This window comes from Nasonia vitripennis, chromosome 2, assembly GCF_009193385.2.
Source record: "Nasonia vitripennis strain AsymCx chromosome 2, Nvit_psr_1.1, whole genome shotgun sequence".
Taxonomy (NCBI): Eukaryota; Metazoa; Arthropoda; class Insecta; order Hymenoptera; family Pteromalidae; genus Nasonia; species Nasonia vitripennis.
Window position 1 is genome coordinate 10803547 of NC_045758.1, and position 21981 is coordinate 10825527.

A 21981-nucleotide genomic window follows, 5' to 3' on the forward strand; every position below is an offset into this window, starting at 1 on the left:
GTTCCCTCATCAGTAATTAAAATACCTGCTGATCTGCTCATCAATTATACACCTCATATAACGATCCACCGTTGAAAAAAAACTCCCGTTCATCATTAATAAGTAATACTTCCACAAAAATTTAAAGCCCCGGCAGTGAGCGCATGCGCGGCGCGCCTCCGCCACATCCTAATCTCCGTCCAATAGTATACTCGATTCTCGCGAACACGAGCCGCCGGCGCCAACGGAAGAAAAGCGGCCGCCGCAGAATCGACGCAGAGCAGAGCAGCAGCACAGACTACAGAGGCGCAGGCACGTGGTGCGCGCATCGTCGTCTCTCTTTATTCTCTCATCAGTCCTCCTTGCGGTTATATTGCATCTATACTACATACTATACTCGTCGATCTGCTCTACTCCACATTAAAGCGGCAGCAGCAGCGAGTGCGCGAGTCGTCGCCAGGAAACGAGTCGTCGCTGGTGCATCGGAGAAGAGAGAAGCTAGACTATCCCACAGAATATACTCGCGGCGAATCGAGGAGGCTGAGAAGAAAAAGTGCCGAGAGACATTCTAGAGAGAGAAGTGCGCGTGTGTGATAAAGGAACGTGGGTACGGCAGAGGTGGAGAATAACCGAGGAAGGACGATTACATCCAGGGAGGCATGGCACTGGGCTCGCAGGTCGAGGCTCCGCAGGACGAGACTGCCAGCGTGAAGGTTCAGCCGCTGGTCAACGGCAGGACGAGTAGCAGCAGCAGCTCGAGCTCCGAAGCCGGTAAGTCAGACAATTATGTCACACGCAATCTCTCGCTCTTTCTCTACGCTCGACGGCGACGACGACGACGACGACGACGACGACGACGACGAGGAGAGAGGTTAAGGGCAGGCAGTCGCCGCCGCTGGTTACGTAACGCCACGGCGCGTTTGAAAAGTCGATAAAGCGCGCCGCGGTCTATGGCCCACGCGGCCGGATCTGCACACATCCCGGGGCACGACCCTCCTTGCATCCTGACAATGATCCTCGCCTCTCGCCGGGAAACTCGCGCGCAGGAGCCCGGCGAGAGCAGAACCGGTTACATAACTCGCGTGTGCGCGAGCGCGCTCGAGGGTCATGTGAGAACACGCGAGCGCCGAGTAGTCGTCTTCGCGCTTCACCGGGAAGCGTCGTCTAGCAGAAGACATAGCGAGTGCGATGGGCGAGGATGACGGCTCTTTTTTTCTCTTTGGCACACAAGGGTGTACCTGGGAGAGATTCGCGCGATGGCTTCTCGGGGAGTATTTTTAGATGCGTTTGATTGAAGCTTCGCTTTGTGTGCTTCGCTCCGAGAGTGGCCTTCCTCTTGTCAGGGAGTCTGCGAAGTGTTTTTGAGGAGAGACGTGCGCGTCTCCGGGGTTTAATGAGAACGTTCGGGTTACTCGTCGTGAGTAATGGACGAGATCTCCGTTGGCCAAAAATATAGATATACTGTGCTCCGAGCGTCTGTACACGTGCTCCGTGTGTAACTTTTGGTGGACCCTCCGTAATTACTTGCATTATTGTCGCTTATTGCTCGTTATTGCATTTCGTTAATTATAGCCCGTTAGGCATTTCGATTGTCGAGTGTCATAAGAATTAGCTTAATATTAAGGACTCATTATCGAGTAGTTTCGGAATACTTTGTTTCGCGTCGTGTACAAAGTACGCGAGATGACGAAACTGCGTAAAAAAGAGTCGACTTATCTGAAATCGTAGATGAAAATATTTACTATAAAATCACTCCCAATTGAGTAACGCACGGAGCCCGGAGGCACTGCACGATAGAAAAGAGAGATTTTCGCAACTTCTCGCAATCGTCGAAATTCGTAGCGATTTTTAAAAGCGACTCCTCTCGAGCTCGTTTTCAAGGTACATAACAGTTTCTTCATCTGAATCTGGAGCCAAATAAAAGATAAAACATGCTCTTTCTTTTATCGAAACCTTTCGCGATAAGTTTCGTTATCGCGTCGAAAAAGTCTAGCCTCTTCGATACTATTTTTCAAGCGGTCCTCCTTTCTACTGTAATATAATTCAAGGCGATAAGAAGGTTTCTGTAAAAACGAGAACGTAAACACTCGGTGAAAAATAAACCTCATTATTCAAGTATGGCCTAACGACTGAATTACAAACCGATCCGTCTGCCTCAAGAAAATTCACCGAGAGCCTCAATCATGCTTCGAACAAGCTCTCGCGCATACGTAACAGTCGCGCGTATACACGTGCAGCTCTTCGCTCTCGCTCTCTATATACTCGTGTTTTCCTCAAATCAATCTCCGTGAATGAGCAGGACAAAGCTTGTGCGTTAGCGTTATGGAGACGCACGTGAATCAGTTTTTTGATGCGCCAATTCGTTCGTCTGCTCGACTGAATCGATGCGGAGACGGTTTTGGTTTCAGTTAAAGAGTGACCGATTGCATCATGGTATGTATATACTTCGGATATGTATAGCGGGTGCGTGCCAGCGCAATAATTTTATCGCGGGGATTCACCGGTGCTTAGGCTGCGGAGTTTTGGGAAGCTTTTGATGTCTTGCAGGGGGTTTATTGTCGGGGGTTGATGGTTACAGGCTATTTGCATGGTAGATTGCGTTGCGGGTTTGATCGTTCATAGTACAGTGGATAAGGCGAACTGTATAGCTGGTAAAACTTTGTAAAAATAACTATTTTTCAAATTGAATTCTTCCCTTTGTTTATTCCCCAGAGCTTCAAATATTAACGTACGATGTAACTAAGGAGGATTCATAAGATATCTCAAAATTTCTACGAACAGTTACCAGTTGATCTAACAACAAAAAAGCTCCGTTAAAGAATGCAGAGATAAGCAACCGATATACCACGACCCCATGCGCGACGATACGAAGTGCATTATTCACTGGTATAACTTCCAGACACTCTGTCGGCGTCTCGAGTACCGTCGTCGAGCAGCCGATGCACGTGTGCGCACCGTAAAGCAAGTGTAACACAATCGATATAGCCGTGTGCAGTGTCTACCCGTACAAAGGAACGTCTGTGAGTGCGCAAACCACGATCGCCGGCATCGAATGTCTTTCCTTATTATAGGAAAATTTTGACTGTAGCATCCGATGAGATCATCTTTGAGATTTTGCATGAAAACTGATGTATCGTACGTTTTTTTTCGACAAAAATCCAGATTATTCTTGTATAGGATTGTCTACACGTGTATATCGTCGTGTACTTTTTTTTTTGTTCGACGATAGGATACATTACGAAACGGACAAGATCTCTCTCGGAGCGCGAACGTGCGCTGCGGTGAAACAGAAGTATAAAAGACGTTAATTTATGAGATATTTTATTTTCTCTCTCTCGAGCATTGTTGCGCTATTCAACAGCGACAGTCCATAATGACACGTTAAAGTGCGTATATTACTTGCAGCTTGAAGTCTGCACACGTTTTCCTCCTTTTTCGCAAGAGACGCACATATTTCACAGCAAACTCTACTTTTTAGCATATCCATCATTCGAAATTCGCAAGAACCACGAAGTAAGCTCTCGCGCCTTCTATGTAGCAACTTAGATTATAACAAGCCCTATATTCGACCAGATAAAACCAGCTATATTCGGCCACTCCCTCCTCCCTCGCATCGAAATCTCAAACAAATTACGCTGACCAAGCTCAACAATAACCCGCTTATGCGGCAACAGTAGCGGCGTGACGTCGCGCGCGTCCCACAACAAACGCTCCTCTAATTACTCGCCGCGACGTTCATTCACCCTGTTCTGATATACAGCGATGACTCGTCTCTTCTATTTCCCGAAATCCCCAGTACAGAACGGCAACAGCAGTAGCACATGCCGCCTTGACCTCCCGCCGCATCTAATTTGCGCTGTTTCTCTTTCTCTCTCTCTCTCTCTCTCTCTCTCTCTCTCTCTCTCTCTCTCTCTCTCTCTCTCTCTCTCTCTGTCTCGCTCTCTCTCCACACATATGAGCAAAGCCGCTGCACTGCTGCAGTTTAGCGTCTTCTTCTTCTTCACACGTGCGGCTCACTTGGAGAAAGTATGCGACGTGTCTTTTTGCTTTCCCTCCTCGGGCTTGTGTCTGAACTTCTTTTTTCTCGGGGCTGTCTAGAAAATCAGGCGTCTGCTACGTTTCCTCCCGAAAAATCTACCTACTTGAGTTTCTTCAACATGTGCTCTCAATGTATAGGGGAACGGGTGCATTGAGAACCATTAATTTTTCGAACCGCTATATTAAGTGATGGGGCGACTGATTGATTGATCGATTTGTTTGTAGCGAGCTCTTGCGCGATTAATGACTTCGGAGTCCGAGTTGCTTCGGTTTGTCGTTTAAATACCGCGTTGCTTATTTCGCGAGCGTATAACTGCTACAGGCACGTATAATACATGCTATCGATTAATAATTAATTTTCATAATTCCCAATACACTTATAATACACCCTCGTAATGGCGCAATTAGCGCTGGATATTTTAATAACCAATCGCTTGTAACGCGTTCCGTTGCGCAACTTAGCGTTCTAATATTAGTTGGCTCGTTGAAGAAACAACAATGTTCGAAAAAAAGCGGGAACAGAGCTAAAGTATAAGTTCGCGAAAAGAAGAGCACATAGCCGGCGGTGGTGCGGCAGCCGAACAACGGAAAGAAAGAGGAAGAGATAATAGGGGTTATCGGCTTTCGCTACTCGTTTTGCGCTCATTGTTTTGCAACGTGTAGAGTGAAGTATGCGCTTAGATTATGTTTATTGAACCATGTTTCGCTCGATGATCATCGAGGACGCTCGCCTTTTCTACTGCCTATCCGTCGCGAGATCTGATGGCTAGTACAGATTTTTTTTTACAAAAGCGTGCTATTTGAATTTCCCGCGTCTGCAGCGAGCTTTTTGTCTTCGCTCGTTATCCATTGTTTATAAACAATCGAGTCGAAAGAAAAGTGACTCTTTACAACTCGATTTACTATCATGAAAAGCCACTGAAATACAAGCCTGCAGCTCGAGCGCAAAGCAGCGTATGGCAACGCGTGAAACGAAATACAGCCCTTCCGTTTTGTTTTCTTTCTTAGGCCGATGAGCACATATTTACATAGGACCTATCCTCGTGTGTCGTATTCTTATCTCCCGGTATACCCGTCTCGTGGTGCAGACCTTATCTGCCCTTTCGGATAAAGCGTCTCAGTCGGAGAAAATCCGTTGCATAAGCTGTAGGTATTTCAAGAGAAACAATTTTTTCCGATTATTTTTAAATTTCACCCATCAGAAACTTTGCCATCAATACGCACACATTTTTAAACGTTGTCGACCGAGTTTCCGCGTAAAAACTATCCACCTATACAGTAGCAACTATCACAAAAAAACCGGTCGATCCACTACGTCTTTCAAAATTAACTTCCAAAGCGTCAACGAAGCGCTAAGGAAAATTACGAGACAATAGACACGTGTATCGACCAATCGAAGATACTCTCGCTGCGGAGGGTATCGGATGGATGTCAGCATGTGCCTATAAGGCGCATATATATAAAGATCGATGGAAATAGTCCGGCATTCGAGAGTGCGCACTATTTACATTGCCGTTTATTTATAAGCCTTCGGACGACGGGGAGGTAGCCGGTTGCCGCCGCCGCCGCTGCTGCATGTGCAACCTCGCGAGCGCTCCTTTTCTACTTACCGCGTCCGTCACCGCCGCCGCGCGCGAAACAGTTGCTTGTGCCTTTTTTACTCGCCTCGAGCTCTCGCTGCAAAGCTGTAGAGGCATACCAAGAGACTCGCCGTTTCTGAACTATGCTGTATGATGCTATACCTAGTAGTTTGGAATTTATTAGAGATGGATTTATTATTCGAACAAATTTCGCGTATTCAAAAATGGATGGCCGATGCTAATGGTTTAGGGATGATGCAAGATTTGAAAGCTCGAAAAAGCTCTCCGGTATGAGAGAATTCATTCTTGAAGCGTGTTAAAACATTGTAAAATTAAGGTTACGTGACTTTTAATGCACGCGAGACGAACGTTAACGAATAATTTCATAATATTCCAGTGACAAAACAGAATGGCGAGGGCAGCAACTCAGTGGAGAACATCCTGGAGAAGGGCGAGGTCGAAGCGACCAAAGAATGCGAGAAGGAAAAGAACAAAGCACTCGAGTCAAAAAGCAAAGATGAAAAGGAGTCATCCGAGTCCGCATCCGACAAGGACAAATCTGTCGACGGTAACGAGCAGGAAGTCGTCTTCATTCAGGACATGGGCTTCGTCGTCAAAATCGTTAGTCCAGGCGCTGAACCCTTCGACATTCAAGTTTCCAGCATGGAACTCGTTCAGGTTAGCATCATCGATTTCTATAACTCGAGAGACGCAGCGAAGAACTTATCGCTGCTTCGCATCATGTCGAATATTTTTACATCGGCGATTAACCGCAATTGTGTGTGTGTTCGTCTTAAATATATTCCCATAAAGACTCGCGTCGATGCATTATTCATGCTGCAGGGGTTAGAAAAACAAATTTCGAAGATATTTTTTTCAGAACTGGGTTTTAATGATTAAAAAGACAAACTGTTCAGGTATACTGAGAGATGATATAATACGCTTATATAGTGTAAGGGAAAATCTATTTTTAAACGTCACTTTTATTACATAGAAAAAGTGCGTCAGCGTTGCGCTTTTGTGTCGACGTTGCAAGCGAAGCTTATTTTAACCATAGTAGAATTATAAATAAAGCGGAAGTACCGTTCAACAGGAGATCCACCAGCTGCTGATGGACCGCGAGGATACGTGCCATCGGACGTGCTTCTCTCTTCAGCTCGACGGCAACACCCTGGACAACTTCGCCGAATTGAAGAACATCGAGGGTCTGAAGGAGGGCTCGATCATCAAGGTGGTAGAGGAGCCGTACACGATGCGCGAGGCTCGTATCCACGTGAGGCATGTGCGCGACTTGCTCAAGTCCGTCGACCCGGCCGACGCCTATAACGGCGTCGAGTGCAGTAGTCTGTCCTTCCTCAACGTCGTCACCAACGGCGACATCCTCGAGAAGAAAAAGTCCAGAGCAGACTCCGTCGACTGTACTCCGCCCGACTACATCATACCCGGCTGCAAGGACAGGCCGCTGTTGCCATTACAGCCCCAGGCCAAAGAGCAGAAGTGTCCGCCTTGCATCAAGGTACTGACGACGTCGGGCTGGAACCCACCGCCGGGATACCGTAAGCTTCACGGTGACCTCATGTACCTGCACGTGGTGACCCTCGAGGACAAGCAGTACTACCTTACGGCCTGTGCGCGAGGGTTCTTCGTCAACCAGTCGAGCAAGGAAACCTTCAACCCGAAGCCCGCTACTCCGAGTCATCTCTGTCACAGTCTGATCGAGCTGCTGAACCAGCTGAGCCCGGCGTTCAAACGAGGATTCGCTGCAATGCAACGGCGCAGAACTCAGAGACATCCGTTCGAGAGGGTCGCCACACCGTACCAGCTCTACGCATGGAGCGCGCCCCAGATCGAGCACACGATCGACGCCATTCGTGCCGAGGACAGTAAGTGTTGACGTTTGTCTTTAGTTCTGCCGATGAAAAAAGTTGAGTGCTAATTGAAATACCTGTTATTTTTGCAGCGTTCTCTTCGAAACTTGGTTACGAGGAGCATATCCCTGGTCAAACTAGGGATTGGAATGAGGAGCTACAAACGACCAGAGAATTGCCGCGCAAAAATCTTCCGGAAAGGTTGCTGAGGGAGCGAGCAATATTTAAGGTACTGTATAACCGATTATAAACACTGGATTATTGACAAAATCATCGAAAGAAATTGAGTCGACATCAATTGGGTATTTATCAGGTACACAGTGACTTTGTGGCAGCGGCGACTCGTGGCGCGGTGGCCGTGATCGACGGCAACGTCATGGCGATTAACCCGGGTGAAGAACCGAAAATGCAGATGTTTATCTGGAACAACATATTCTTCTCTCTTGGTTTCGACGTTCGCGATCATTACAAGGAACTCGGGGGTGATGCTGCTGCTTTCGTCGCACCGCGCAATGATCTCCAGGGTGTCAAGGTGTATGCGGCCGTTGATCTTCCTGGACTCTATACGCTTGGAACCGTCGTCATAGACTACAGGTAAGTTTATTAATTTTCCCAATTAAGTTTTATTTATATAAGATTATGACTCATGTTCATTTTGTAGAGGATACCGAGTCACGGCACAATCCATTATTCCAGGAATCTTGGAGCGTGAACAGGAACAATCTGTAGTTTACGGATCCATTGATTTTGGAAAAACAGTTCTTACTCATCCGAAATATCTTGAATTAGTATGTTGAATGACTATTCTATGCGTCGAAAATAGTTATTTATTATTATTATTATTATTATTGTGTTTCAACGTATTAACATTTAAATTATTAAATTTAGCTTGGTAAAGCCGGTCAGCAGCTCAAAATTCTTCAGCACAAAGTCATCAATGACGCAGGTGAGGAGATCGAGCTCTGCAGCAGCGTCGAGTGCAAGGGCATCATTGGAAACGATTCTCGACACTACGTTTTGGATCTCCTGCGAACATTCCCACCTGATGTCAATTTCTTGAAACGTACGTAAATTATAGAATAATTTTGCCTATTCCTCTATAGTGATGAATTTTAAATATTTTTTTTTTAATTTACAGTTGAAGGTGTAGAATTGAGTAAAGAAGCTCGAGCTCTTGGTTTCCCAGTTGAACATAAGCACAAATTAGCTTGTCTTCGCCAAGAACTGATCGATTCGTTCGTAGAAGCAAGATATGTTCAGTTTATCAAATATGCCGCTGTGCATTTACAACGACTCACATCAGCCAAGCGAGCTCAAAAAGAAAAAGAAATCTGTGCGAAAGTACGTGTTGAATTGTTACTAAATATCTAATTGCAATTTATACGTACAAGATGGGTAACTATTTTTTATTATAGGAAGAGAAAAAAGAAGAAAAGAAGGAGGAAAAGAAGGAAGAGAAAAAGGAAGATAAAAAGGAAGAGAAGAAAGACGATCGAACTAAAGATACAACTGTTGATAGCAATAAGGAAGATTCTTCTCAATCTGTTATTGAAGCTGACGAGGCGAAAAAAATCGTTGAAAGCATTACGGACTCAATAACGAGTGGAGAAAAACAAGAATGTAAATTTTTTCCTTTTATTATTATTTTTAATTAATTTTTGTATGTATACTTATATAAAAAATTAAACTTTCAGTGGAAGAAAACACAAAAGAAATCGTTCGCAGAGCAGCTCTCGTTGTTGGAAGTTTACGTGAAACCGAATTTGATGTCAAATTCAATCCTGACGTTTACTCACCAGGAGTACGTCATCCAGATCCGAACGGGCCTGCTCTAACGAAACAGAGACAACTTGTTAAAGATGCTGCGGAATTCTTATTAACCGTCCAACTTCCTACTTTTGTAAGTATCTTTATTCAGCATATTATAAGTATGTGATTTTAAGAATTTAAATGTTTACTCTTATATCTAGATTCGCGAATGTCTGGATCACACACCAGCTGCAATGGATGGCAGCACTTTGGTCGAATCACTGCATGGGAGAGGAATCAATGTTCGATATCTTGGTAAACTAGCAACTATGCTGGTAGTCGTTCCTCAATTAGAGTACCTCTACCGTATTTCTGTTTCCGAATTGATTCTCAGATCAACGAAACATATTTTTACTGCGTATATGCAGGTAAAGTGATTTAATACTTTGTATGCAATTGTGCAACTAAAATGAAAAATTCAATATAACACTAATTCGATTCTAGGGTGTTGAGCTAATGAGCCTTTCTGCTGCCATCAGTCATTTTCTTAACTGCTTCCTGTCGTCAGCTCAACTCATTCATCCCCAGCAGAATCTCGAGGAACTGCAAAGCAAGACAGCGAAGCGTCGCAACAAGAGGAAGGGCAGAAATAACGGACCTCAGCAATCGGAGGTGGAGTGGGCATCTTTGACGCCCAAATCACTCTGGCAACAAATTAAAGCTGATCTGAAGGGCTATTATGACTGGGAGGTTCCCACACCAGAATCGTTGGACGCCACTATCGAAGATTTTAATTTACAAAAAATTTCACTGCTCAGAGCTTTTTGCGTCAAAACGGGTATTCAGATTTTGCTGAGAGAGTACAATTTTGAAAACAAAAATCGTGCCACATTCTTCGAAGAAGATATTTTAAATATTTTCCCGGTCGTTAAACACATCAACCCAAGGGCCAGCGATGCCTATAACTTTTATACAACAGGCCAAAGCAAAATTCAGCAGGGTTACCTAAAAGATGGTTATGAACTCATCAACGAGGCCCTTAACCTGCTGAATAACGTTTACGGTGCTATGCATCCTGAAATTGCACAATGTCTTCGAATGCTCGCGAGGTTGAACTATATTATGGGCGATCACGCAGAAGCTCTTGCTACGCAACAAAAAGCCGTCCTTATGTCAGAGCGAGTCAACGGCATTGATCATCCATACACAATAACGGAATACGTAAGTTTCAAGTTATTGGAGATCATTCTTCAAATCATTGTAGAAAAGATTAAATATGTAAACTAATACCTATACATTTGCAGATTCACATGGCCTTATACTCATTTGCGAATGGCCAAGTTTCTGCATCTCTAAGACTTTTATACAGAGCTAGATACCTTGCATTACTCGTTTGCGGCGAAGATCATCCCGAAGTAGCATTATTAGATGTAAGTATCACCTGCATGATGAAAAATGCATATGATTAACTAACTTGTAACTATATAATGATTCCTGCTAATTTTTTAGAGCAACATCTCGTTGATTTTACATGCTGTTGGTGAATACGAGCTCTCATTGCGTTTCCTCGAGCACGCGCTAATCCTCAACTTGCGCTACCACGGACCGCGCTCCCTCAAGGTTGCCGTCTCATACCACCTCGTGGCTCGAACCCAGTCTTGCATGGGTGACTTCCGGGCGGCATTGAACAATGAAAAAGAGACTTACGCTATTTATAAGCAGCAGTTGGGCGAGGATCACGAGAAGACAAAGGAGAGCAGCGACTGCTTACGCCATCTCACACAGCAAGCCGTTGTTCTCCAAAAGAAGATGAACGAAATCTACACGGGCAAGACGGGCGTGACCCTTCCACCCATCCAAATCCAACCACCCAGCATGGGCTCGGTACTTGACATGCTCAATGTCATCAATGGTATCCTATTCGTACAAATCAGCCAACAGGATATCGAGAACTTCAAGGCGGAGATTGCGAAACGGCAGCCTTCGGCGACTGTTACCACCCTTGATATGGTGAACGGTGACGAGCCGAAAAAGGAGCCTGCTGCTATTACCGCTGAGAGCTGAGCTTTCGACCTCTGCGCTCCAGCGTACCGGCGATACTTTGATTATGGGTTTTAAATGAACGTACATCCTAGTCTTCGTAATAGGGAGCTTGCCTTGCTTTCCGATTTTGAACTTTTACAGGTTATTTTTCCGATTGATAGAGAGTTGTAGGGACACAGTTATTGTTCCAGCATGCTATCTTTTGGGATGTTATATTTCTAAGGTCTGCAAACTTAAAGCCAACGAAACATAAACACGCGTTTAGTATTCTTTTAACGAAGCTCCATGTTTTTATAACACATGTAGGTGCCAAAAAGAATACTCTACAATTAAATTACGGATTCCAAGACTTTGGAAATATAGCATCGCGAAGGAAAAAGACTTGTTTGCATAGCCTCTCGCAATTGTCTATCAATCATGAAAACGCATGTACGCTATTGTATGATTAACAATCAATAGAGGAAAAGTAACAATTAAGAGTTTGATTGCGAGAAAGAAGGCTATCGTAATAGCCTTTAAGAGCGACGAACGGCGTTGAAAGTTCTACATGTATCGCTTTTAGATGCAGCACATAATGAAATTTTGTTATTTACGGTCGAGTGCTGATCAATTAACTAAGTGCCACGCTGCGAATGAAAGAGGTGCAACAGAATGGATTTTGGAAATGAACAAGTGACCATGTTAAATAATTTTTTAGCCTGGCACGTACTTTTATTTGTTTTTGCGTTTTAAAACAGCATTCTTTTAAAATCCAATTTTATAATAAAAAATGTTTTGGTATCATTTACCATTTTTCTACTTATTAGCGTTCACTTTACAGTATAAAGGTTGCATTAATATTATCAACTTGTGATCTTTATTGATGAATTTTTTATTCCTTTATTGCCAGGCATCTTAATCAAAGGAAAATATTGATACTAAAACAATGCCGATAATCTTGTTGAAAACGTTACTTTTCATTGGTATGCACTTATCGATATTTTTGTAATCTCCAGTAACGGTTTTTAAGCAAAGGTGCTCTGAAAGTTTTTAATGAACTTTAAAAAAAATGCACTCTTACTCGCGGACAAATATATACAAAAATTTCGTACAAGTATAGGTTTTCTCCTTACGACCGAACAAATGAAACTCGTGTGATTCTTACGTATAGTTATAAATAGCTCAGTGTAAATGGCTACGAACAAAATTTTACACAAATTTTTATCTTTATTCTTTTTTTTTAAATTGTTGCATTGGGAACATGCATCTTCTAAGGTACTATTTTAAACGATGCAGATTACTCAAAAAATAATTCATCAAAAGTACTCACACTCGTAGTAATATTAACACAAATATTACATAACAAAGACTGCACTATATGAGTAAGATGGTTTAGTAACAACAAACTAAAATACCCATTTGCAATAATTAATATGGTAGTAGTGAGCGTAAATCTCGAAAGTTGACTGTATAAGCATACGTAGAATCACAAATTTGTAACTTGTTACTCGAAACGTAAATATTTAATTATGATAAATACGTTTTTTTTATGTTTTATTTTTGTCATCGCAAAAATCATAATCCATTTAGCTAATATCGCAGATCTTCGCACGTACAAATTACGAATTGAGCCCAATAACGCTGCAGCTGTAATTTGTAATTGTAAGAGCTACAATTTCATCACAACAATACACAATGCAATAATTTATCAATATAGAAAAAAAAAAACACCAAAAGTGCTTCCTTTATCTGCCAGTTGAATTTATCGTACGCGTGGTGAAAATAATTTTCAACATTTTTTTGTTCCTCATTTATGGAGCTAGGGTAGTTCTTTCGGTTGTTAACGCTAATCATATTTTTTTGCGATTTTGTAGGGAACGTTTGATTCTGTATAGGTTTTTTTCTATTTTTTTGAGCGTAATACTAGACTAGCATGAAATAATACGATAAAGTGATATAGTTAGTTCGCTAAATAAATGTTCTTTTTTTCTAAGAAAACCAAATAACGACGCGAAATGTTACACCAGATTTCTGTTGTAGTAGTGTACAACTTAGAAATAAGCAACGTATTGTAGGCTTTAGAATTAATAAGATATTGTTACCAAATGTTAATCTCCTTTTTATGCACGCTTTGTTAAAACTTAAACATACAATGGGCATAAGTCAGAACTACGAATTGACTGCAAATATAATCAGAATCGGCGTCAAGCGTTAAACTAAAATAATCCAATGTAATCAGCCTGAAACTAAATAGAATTTTAAATCACCTGTCGGTCAGAATGTTAAATTAATAATCAACATAGCGCAATTATTTGTTAAAGCTACGTAAAATTGTTGAAAGTAGTTCAAATTTGTGTCAATTATTCATTGCGATGCGCTACTTAACATTAATTTTTATAGTTTCCTGAATAAGCGTTATGCAATAGTGGCAGTACTGATCAGAGAGAAGTGTCAAAGTATGCAATCTTTATTGAAGAGTGTGTCATCAGTCATTGCTGTTTTCTTTCTATATTTGTTATACCAAACATTGTATTGCACTTGTTAGCGAAATTGTACCATACAAAGATATTAGCCGATAAGGATTAACTATAAATAAAGTTAAATACCTGATTTACATATATCAGCTGTTATGTAATTTGGTAAAGAAAAAATCACCACGTTAAATAAATCATTTTATATACAAAACTCGATAAAATTACCCGAGTTTACAACTCTTTGTTTTGACAAACTACTAAAGATTGATCTTTTTTAATTTTTTTTCTTTTTCTCTTTTTCTTATTCGGTTTACTTGGATTTTTTTTATGAAAAAAATCTCGTATGTTTAATTTATTTACTAAATACTGACGAAGAGTCTCCAGGCTCAATTTACCGCCCGTACCACTTTCAAACAACATGCAAATTCTCAACATTTTTTCGTTATTTGTATCTTCTTCACTGTCATCTTCGTCGTTATCGCCACTATCATCGACGTGTTCACTTTTCTCTCCCACAAGTAACGTACAAACTAATAACGGCTCATTACTTTCTACACTTTTAATCTCGCTCTCCGTGGATTCTGATTCATCGTTTTGCAACTTATCAATTTCATTGCTTGACTCAGACTTGTCAACTCGTCTTTTTTTCAAAGCCTCTTGTCGCATAGCCATGCGTCGTTTTCTTCTTGCGTGAGACCACGTATCATTGTATCCAATCAGTTGGCATGCCCAACAAGGATAGTCATCATCGGCTAGTTGTATTTCCTTTATTTTTATCTGGAAAATTAAGTTTTTATATTTCTTTAATATATTATTTTATTTTATTTACATAATGTAATCGCGTATCGCTGTATCGCAATGTATACCTTTAGTTCAGTAATCCAGATTTTTAATGCAGTAACAACTTCGTTTAAACAGCTTAAATTTTTTCTTGCTGGAAAAACGATTTCCATAGATTTATCTTTTTTCATTTTGGATACCTCTGCTCTGGTTCTTATAACAGGGGCTGTTGTTAAATCTAATTCACTTTTTGGTTCAAATGTCCAAGCTATTCCCCACCTTTGGACATATAAAGCAATTTGAATGTAATGCATATATACAAGAACAAGTGGTAAGAAGATTAATGTATAACATCTGCTGACCTTTTAGTGAAACCTTGGCAAAATTCAGTCCATGTAGCATTAAATATTCTCTTCTTCGTCAGTTCATTTCTCAAAAAAGCTAAACTACTCTTTTGTCCAAACATTGTTGTGTATATCTTTATTTTATGTTTGTATTCCAGACTTTCTTCAATCAATCGCAAAATGAATTCTCTTTCTCCACCTTTAACTTCTAATTCGTTAGCATTGCCTGTTGGAGCATTCCTTGGTGGCTCTTGTTTAGATTTTTTCCCCAAACCCTTATCTGTTTCAAAAAATGGTGGGTTGCACATGACAAATGAATACTTTTCATTTTTCTCTAATGCTTCTTTAAGGATTGATTCTTTTTTAATTAAAATAACTTCTATAAGATCTTGTAAGTTATTTTTTTCAATATTTTCTGTAGCTGAGATTATGCTTTTAGGATCTATATCCGTGCATGTCATTTTAGTTTTATATAAATTTGAAAACAAAATTGGATAAATACATATTGCACCTGTTCCTAAATAAGAAAATACAAGAATCAGTCATAAGTTTCTAGTAGTAAAGAAAAATAATAAACAACTGAACTATAATTTACCTATGTCTAGTCCATGGACAGTACTCAGATCCTGAATACCACAGTGATTTAACAGATCCTCAATCCACAGAATGTAATTTAATCGCAGAGGTAGCGCAGGTACCAAATGATTTGGAGGAATATCGACATCCAAATTAAAATCATGCTTTAACAAAGTCTTTGTTAAAATCTTCAAACTTTCAACATCTTTAAAATTTATTTTAACTTTTCCTGCAATATCCTGCAAAAAATGGCATTGCAATAAATTTTGCAAAGTGGAAATAACAGCCGTAGAAAAAAAATGTACTCACAGTTACAGCAATTTTGCGAAATCCTGGATATAAAATAGCAAGTTGTTTAAAATTTGGCTCTTCTTTGTACTTGTTCCTTTTGTGCATGAATTTTCTCAAAGACATCTTGTAATTTATTCAGCTACTCAATGAGGTTCAGAATTTTTTCGTTTACTTCACATTTGTTTATAACCTTAAATTAAATGCTATACCTTCTTTCTGCTCATATTCCACACAGTACTTTTGCTATCCTTACATGTGTTAAAAACATCAATCAAAAAATACAAGCAGATATTTTATTTCATTCGATCAAGCCCGGCAAGTCTCCACGTTATTAAGAACAAAACAAAAAACCACTGACAACACTTCCACATCAGCTGAGTTAGATAAACAACTTACTCGACACTGTCGCGGCAGTCGCGCACGTGCAGAAAAGAAATAGATAGCTCCGAAAATCTACCTACCCGTGAATCGCTCCAAAATTAGGACAAGGCGCGCATGCGTCATCTTTCCCCACTCCTGTTGCACATATCACTTACCCTTTCACACATCATTGAGGAAAACAAAAACAGGTCCCCTCGATCAGTCTCACACTCAAAGTGCTACTCGCATGTTGTACTTATACACCGCAAAAAATTTCGAAAAACCCGCGGGTTCCCCCCTCGCAATTGTACACATCGAGATCTTGCCTTTTCCGCAGTGATCGCGATCTCTCGAGGCGTGTACTTACTCAGTCGCCGACGAACGATGTGAAGAGAAGCATCGCAGCGCAGAGAACACAACGAAACGAACGAACACCTGTTGCTCGCTCTGGAGAGAAGGCCATGGCTCATCTCCTGAAGAACCTGACCAACAGCATCTGGCATGCGTTTCACGCGCTCCAGCACGATGTGCCCGGCATCGTCGCCAAGTCCAAGCTAAAAGTACGATAATCGTAATTTCGTGGGCTGTGCGCGCAAAAATCTTAGTGAATCTCCAAAAAAGTCGAGTCGTCCTTCGGATTTTCGGGCGTGTGTGACTCATCATCGCGTTCTCTTATATTCTCAGTATAGCTTGTGTATATTTGCTCGCTTATTACGCGCTTTTCCGAGCGCTTTATGATTCTTGGAATGCGGAGTTTTATTTTTTTTTTCGCTTAGAGGGGAATACCTATTACGTTACACTTTTACTTTTGTTGAAGCGGTATTTTATGTAGCCGACGGCGAAGCAAGTGTAACTTGGCGTGCGAGACGTGAAAGTTTGTGTTGTGCTGAGATATCTGATATTAGTCCAGTGGAAATTAAAATATCTATAGAATCATATCTTGTTTTGCTTATCAATCTTGAGCTTTGAATTGTTTGCTTCTTTGGTCACGAAATGCAGAATGATGAGAGATAGATATTTTAATTATATTTATTTTAAATCATTAATAATAATGATATTTTCGTTAGGTTTTGACAGCTAACATTGGAACTTTGATGGATCTCTACAGTGTTGAAAAGGGATTGGAGCATTATCGAAGCACACAGACACTCACCTTTGAGCAGTATATTTTTTACTTACAAAATGAGGTAGACACATCATACTTCAACTGTGATTTTTAAAAGATTTTTAAGAAATTGTTCTCAATTCAATGGTTATTTTGCAGGTTTTCTCATCGTTGACTGATGCAACTCCAATTCAAACATGTCGGTCATTGGAAGAGGGTATAGATGAGATTTGTTGGCTTGTTTGCCGTAAAATTTATTTAGATAGACCGCATCCAATTTTCAAAGATCACAGTGTTTATCAATTGTTTAGAATATTTTGCCTTCTTGCTGAAATGGAGCCTGATATAATGGATTCAACCTATCTAGTATGTTTCTTCTCTAATTTAATTTCGTTATTGCATTTTGTAAAAGGAGGTTTTTATGTGAGATATATTTTTAGGTGACCATGCACAGTGATGAAGTAGCTCAAGTTGCCTCACAGTTAGTTACATCACTAGGTCTTTGCTGGGATCTAGCAGACTTTTCTGCCTTGTCAGCAGCCATTGGAACTTTTCGGTATTTGTTCTTTAGATAAGAAGTAAAACCTAAAAGCTTTTTTTTTCATAAATAGCAATTACTAAAACATAGTGTCTTTTGTTTTGTAGATTCCCAACATTTTTAGCAGTTCTAGAATCAAAATATAGTGGAGGAGGCTCTTTAGATATTGATGGTGTAACAGAAGCAATTGATGACCTTTATCAGACATATGTTGAAGATGTTATAAAGAAAGTGTGTATTTTTTAAATAAGACTATGTCCATATTAAAGATTGAAATTATAATTTTATGTGATGGATTTTTTTAGGGGTATCTGATGAAGAAAGGTTTTCTACTACCAACTCTTAGATACTTCTGGTTCGTTTTACGTCCGGGAGAGTTAACGTACTACAAAGATTCTCAACAAAAAGAATCATCAGGTGTAATAGCTCTGGATGCAAATTGCTGGACAGACGCAGTAAGCAATGGCGGGAAACCAGATAGACGTTTCATTCTCAGTACACCAGAACATAGGTGCATTGAATTGGTGGCTGAGGATCACAGAGGTAGACTGCAGTGGTTGTCCGCATTGCAAATTGCTGTTCAACATTCGGGAGAAAAAATTAGTTATCAAAGAAGCTTAGCCAATCAAAGAAGATCGACGCGTCAAGCAAGTAAGCAGGAGAAAGAAGAGACGAGATTAGAATTGCAGCAGGAGCGTCAAGCTAGAATAGCTGCTGAAATTCAAGCAAGGAAATTAGAAGCCCTTTCAAAAGAAGAATGTGCCAAAGTCCAAGAACTTGAAGACGTAAAGCAAAAACTTGAAATATTATTACAAGAAGAGAAGCAAGCTCTTAGAGATGAAGAAATAGTAAGAGCTCTTCAAGCTCGTGTTTTGCGCGAAGAGTGGGAGAAGAGAGAACAAATGGAAAGGTTACAGCAAGAGCAGCAAGAGCTTTTAGAATTAGAGAAACTCAAACGAATGGAATTTGAATTAAAACAACAGAGCAATGAAAGACAATTACATGGTATTTATACACACGAATAAACAAAAAATAAATGTTCTCAATTTCGTTAAATGCATGAAAATCGTATTTATTTTTCAGACGCAGAAATGCGCCTTCAGCAGTTGGAATCGGAAAAGCAAAGTCTAGATGCTGAACTGCAAGCGGCCAGAGAAAAGGTGAAACGAGCGGAGGAGGCACAAATTATACTAGAGTCACAGCTAGTCACGACTAGGCCACCTCGAAGTGGAGAAAGAATAAGACGTACGCAGAGTTTCATACCGACAACAAAAGAGAGACCGCTAGTGATCGACGACAGGGTATCATTACAGAAAAATTGTTGAGATTGCACATGCTGGACGTGTGTGTAAGCGATCAAAGATCAAATGACAAAATTTCGTATTATCGAAAAGAAAAGTCTGACGTTAGCCTTGCATTAAAAAATTACTAATTGAAGATGAATAAAACTTGCAAGACTAACAAAAAGTGTCAATTAAAGTTTTAAAAAATCAGGGTAAATATAATTCAGGGTAAAGTTCTGAAAATTAAGTTCCTGAAAATATCTTGCCCTTTGTTAAATCATATTCTATTATTGTATTTGTTATCATTGGCAGTATTTTCAACATATTACCTTTTCTAGCTATTTACAAAGACCAAAATGTTAACAAGTAAAAATTTTGTTTTGATAAATTAAAACTCAACTCTATTGCTGTTATAACGTATTAATAATTATCATCATTGTTATATGAAATTTGAAAGCTATGTATTCGCAATAAAACATACCGCATATGTTTATATATATTTTAACAAATCGATTAAAATGCATTTATAAGTCATTATATACAATCACAAGATATATAGCATTTAATTATAATCGCTCAAAGCGTATTTTTATTTGAATTTAAGAAAATTGAATTATAAAGATGACAAAAGAAGAAACAACAACGATACATTAATGAAACAGTTTTTATTATAACTATTTGTGTTTTCATTAATGAAATGCGTTCCTTTACTAGTGTTAAGCAACACTGATTATAGTGTTAAGTGCTCTGTAACCAATGAAAATGTGTTTGACTGAAAGCTAAAATAACGTTATTTTGTAATACCATACATTAATAAATAATTACAGTACGTCCAGATTTCATTGATGCAATTGATTAACTCTATGCTGATATCTCTCGCCAAGACTTAGTTATTATCGTCGTTGCGTGCATACGCATCAATGCGGATAAGCCACGCAAAGTCATGGTAATAAAAATATTGATCAAACATGTACATCGCGATACAAAGTGTTTCTTTAATCTCGGCATAAGGATTGTCGTGTCTGCTATCCATCAGCAAAAAGTCTTGTGTAGCAAAAAAATTTTACAATGCCGCCAAAAAAGAAGAAAGGAAAAGCATCCAAGCTTGCTCGTATGAGCGATGAGGAACGAGCAAGATATTTACAGCATCGTGCCGATCTCGAGTTAGAGGCAAAACGCCGAAAACAACAGCTGATAGCGATATTTACAAAGGTGATATATTTATATGTCATTGTCAAATGAATATTCGTATTTGAATTGTAATTGAATAAAATTACTAAAAATAAGCAGTAATAACTAATGATTCTGCTTTTGTAGAACAAACTAAAACGTGAAGAAGCATTTGCGCGTATAAATACCGCAAAACTTAACGAACAATGGCGAACTACTTTACGTCGCATGAAATGTTCAGAATTGAAGGAAGACGTTCAGCATTTGTGGCAAGACTTCGAAGAAACGTTAAAAACAAAAGATGAATTTATAAAAAAGTTATATGATGAGTTAGTGGAATCGGATCTTGATCATCGACGATTTCAAGAAGCTCACATGATAGCTTTAGATAATATCATAGGTCAATAATAAATTAATCAACATTACACAGCATTTATAAAATTTAATTCTTTATGATAAGCTGTTGAATAACGAGCTTTAGAATTTTGAATACTAATATGGTTAAATTTTGCAGAAAAAGGCCATGAAAGAATAAATTACCTGCGTAGTAATTACGAAGGAATGGTAAGCAGAATCGAGATTACAGATGTGGAAGATATGAAACGTCATAAAATCGATATGAAAGAATCTCTGCTACACCTGAAAACTATCATCTTTGCCAAAAGTAAATGTCTAGAAGAAGAATTGACGGAAATAAGAACTAGAAATGCTGTTAATATTCATAATATTGTATACTCCGTAAGTTTTCTTTCAAATATTTTGAGTTATTACGCATATTGATACGATTAAAGTTATTAAAAATTCGTGTTTCAGAAAGACGAATCTATTCATCAATTAAAGCGTAAAATTTATTCTCAAATGGAGAGATTATGGCAACAATCGAACGACCTGATAACAAAGTACGAAAAATCTACTGAAAGTAAGAGAAAGCAATATGAATATTTGAAAGAACAAGACGATGCCCATCAGGTAGAAGCAGCGCAATTTCCTAAATTGTACGCTCAGTTAAAGGAAAATTTAGAAACATTGAGAAAAAATCTCTTCACCTTGGCCCAAGAGCGAGAAGAAACCATTGAGGATTTGAGGATGCAATCGGAGTTGCTTACTAAACGAGTTTGTAAAATGAGACAAGAAATGAAAATGGCTCAAACTATAGACACGGTGCAATTGAAGCGATTAAGCGTTTTAAGTAGCCAAGTTATTAAGGTAACTTGATTTTCGAGAAGCTACGTATTTTTTTGAAATACAAAATATAAAAAAAATCATCTATTCTATTTCAGGATTTGGAAATAATTCTTGATAAGGGTGTAGAACTTCAAACAATGGCAAAATTGTGTTCGAATCTGGAACCAGATTCCTTACGTGTAACAAAATATTCATTGAAAAATTTAGAAACACCGAAAGAATTAATAAAATCCAATGAAGAACCTTTCGGCTTTCTTAAAAAAATAGAAGGCTTTCGAGATCATTTGTATTGCATTAAAGAAGAAAACAGTATTCTGAAGCAAGAACGCAATCTTCTTGTTGAAGAAAACAACAGGTTAAAGCATTGCTTACGATCTTATTTTCGATCAATCTCAAGAATGCCAACCATCCAAACACTAACGCGAGCCTAAATCTTATCATTTACTATACAATTTTTACAAAATCATCTACTGATGTAAGACAAAATCAAAGTGCCACACAAACCACAGTAAAACTGATAATACGACCATAGTGTGAATGTACTGCTTATTTATATGCAAAAACTGCATACTTACTAGACTTTTTCTTATGTAATCTTGAGCAGAGAGATTTGAATAAATTTATAAAAAAAATAAGGCA

At 39.5% G+C, this 21981-nt stretch overlaps 4 protein-coding genes across 4 annotated transcripts; 3 read left to right on the forward strand and 1 right to left on the reverse strand.

Moving 5' to 3' along the window:
* The first annotated feature begins 243 nt into the window (after positions 1-243).
* On the forward strand, positions 244-13854 carry LOC100123672 (clustered mitochondria protein homolog). Its single transcript, XM_001607301.6, has 14 exons — positions 244-750; positions 5995-6275; positions 6691-7480; positions 7558-7694; positions 7779-8059; positions 8127-8253; positions 8354-8528; positions 8604-8806; positions 8881-9085; positions 9160-9365; positions 9436-9642; positions 9719-10435; positions 10519-10644; positions 10724-13854. Exons 1-14 carry the CDS (start codon positions 639-641, stop codon positions 11276-11278), a joined length of 4122 nt encoding a protein of 1373 aa, XP_001607351.2. The 5' UTR covers positions 244-638; the 3' UTR covers positions 11279-13854.
* On the reverse strand, positions 13074-16171 carry LOC100123669 (U6 small nuclear RNA (adenine-(43)-N(6))-methyltransferase). Its single transcript, XM_031922668.2, has 5 exons — positions 15720-16171; positions 15430-15649; positions 14853-15351; positions 14577-14769; positions 13074-14487 (listed from the first exon to the last, which is right to left on the reverse strand). The coding sequence occupies exons 1-5, from the start codon at positions 15822-15824 to the stop codon at positions 13942-13944; spliced, it is 1563 nt and encodes a 520-aa protein (XP_031778528.1). The 5' UTR covers positions 15825-16171; the 3' UTR covers positions 13074-13941.
* LOC100123666 (differentially expressed in FDCP 6-like) lies at positions 16129-19829 on the forward strand. Its single transcript, XM_001607295.6, has 7 exons — positions 16129-16621; positions 17129-17248; positions 17326-17532; positions 17607-17722; positions 17812-17935; positions 18010-18709; positions 18788-19829. Exons 1-7 carry the CDS (start codon positions 16523-16525, stop codon positions 19027-19029), a joined length of 1608 nt encoding a protein of 535 aa, XP_001607345.1. The 5' UTR covers positions 16129-16522; the 3' UTR covers positions 19030-19829.
* Positions 19830-20067: 238 nt separating this feature from the next.
* On the forward strand, positions 20068-21974 carry LOC100123662 (intracellular protein transport protein USO1). The gene is made up of 4 exons (XM_032596727.1): positions 20068-20557; positions 20672-20895; positions 20971-21363; positions 21438-21974. The coding sequence occupies exons 1-4, from the start codon at positions 20386-20388 to the stop codon at positions 21771-21773; spliced, it is 1125 nt and encodes a 374-aa protein (XP_032452618.1). The 5' UTR covers positions 20068-20385; the 3' UTR covers positions 21774-21974.
* The last annotated feature ends 7 nt before the right edge of the window (positions 21975-21981 follow it).

What these genes read in the sequence shown, in the direction of transcription:
- LOC100123669 (XM_031922668.2), bottom strand. Translation starts at nt 15,824, where the DNA reads ATGTCTTTGAGAAAATTCATGCACAAAAGGAACAAGTACAAAGAAGAG. An exon ending in TTCGCAAAATTGCTGTAACT is followed by an intron (nt 15,650 to 15,719) that starts GTGAGTACATTT and finishes CATTTTTTGCAG; the next exon opens with GATATTGCAGGAAAAGTTAA. An exon ending in TCTGGATTACTGAACTAAAG is followed by an intron (nt 14,488 to 14,576) that starts GTATACATTGCG and finishes TTAATTTTCCAG; the next exon opens with ATAAAAATAAAGGAAATACA.
- LOC100123662 (XM_032596727.1), top strand. Translation starts at nt 20,386, where the DNA reads ATGAAATGTTCAGAATTGAAGGAAGACGTTCAGCATTTGTGGCAAGAC. An exon ending in AGCTTTAGATAATATCATAG is followed by an intron (nt 20,558 to 20,671) that starts GTCAATAATAAA and finishes TAAATTTTGCAG; the next exon opens with AAAAAGGCCATGAAAGAATA. An exon ending in TTCATAATATTGTATACTCC is followed by an intron (nt 20,896 to 20,970) that starts GTAAGTTTTCTT and finishes TTCGTGTTTCAG; the next exon opens with AAAGACGAATCTATTCATCA.
- LOC100123672 (XM_001607301.6), top strand. Translation starts at nt 639, where the DNA reads ATGGCACTGGGCTCGCAGGTCGAGGCTCCGCAGGACGAGACTGCCAGC. An exon ending in TTTTTACTGCGTATATGCAG is followed by an intron (nt 9,643 to 9,718) that starts GTAAAGTGATTT and finishes ATTCGATTCTAG; the next exon opens with GGTGTTGAGCTAATGAGCCT. An exon ending in CCGAAGTAGCATTATTAGAT is followed by an intron (nt 10,645 to 10,723) that starts GTAAGTATCACC and finishes CTAATTTTTTAG; the next exon opens with AGCAACATCTCGTTGATTTT.
- LOC100123666 (XM_001607295.6), top strand. Translation starts at nt 16,523, where the DNA reads ATGGCTCATCTCCTGAAGAACCTGACCAACAGCATCTGGCATGCGTTT. An exon ending in GCAGCCATTGGAACTTTTCG is followed by an intron (nt 17,723 to 17,811) that starts GTATTTGTTCTT and finishes TTTGTTTTGTAG; the next exon opens with ATTCCCAACATTTTTAGCAG. An exon ending in TTGAAGATGTTATAAAGAAA is followed by an intron (nt 17,936 to 18,009) that starts GTGTGTATTTTT and finishes GGATTTTTTTAG; the next exon opens with GGGTATCTGATGAAGAAAGG.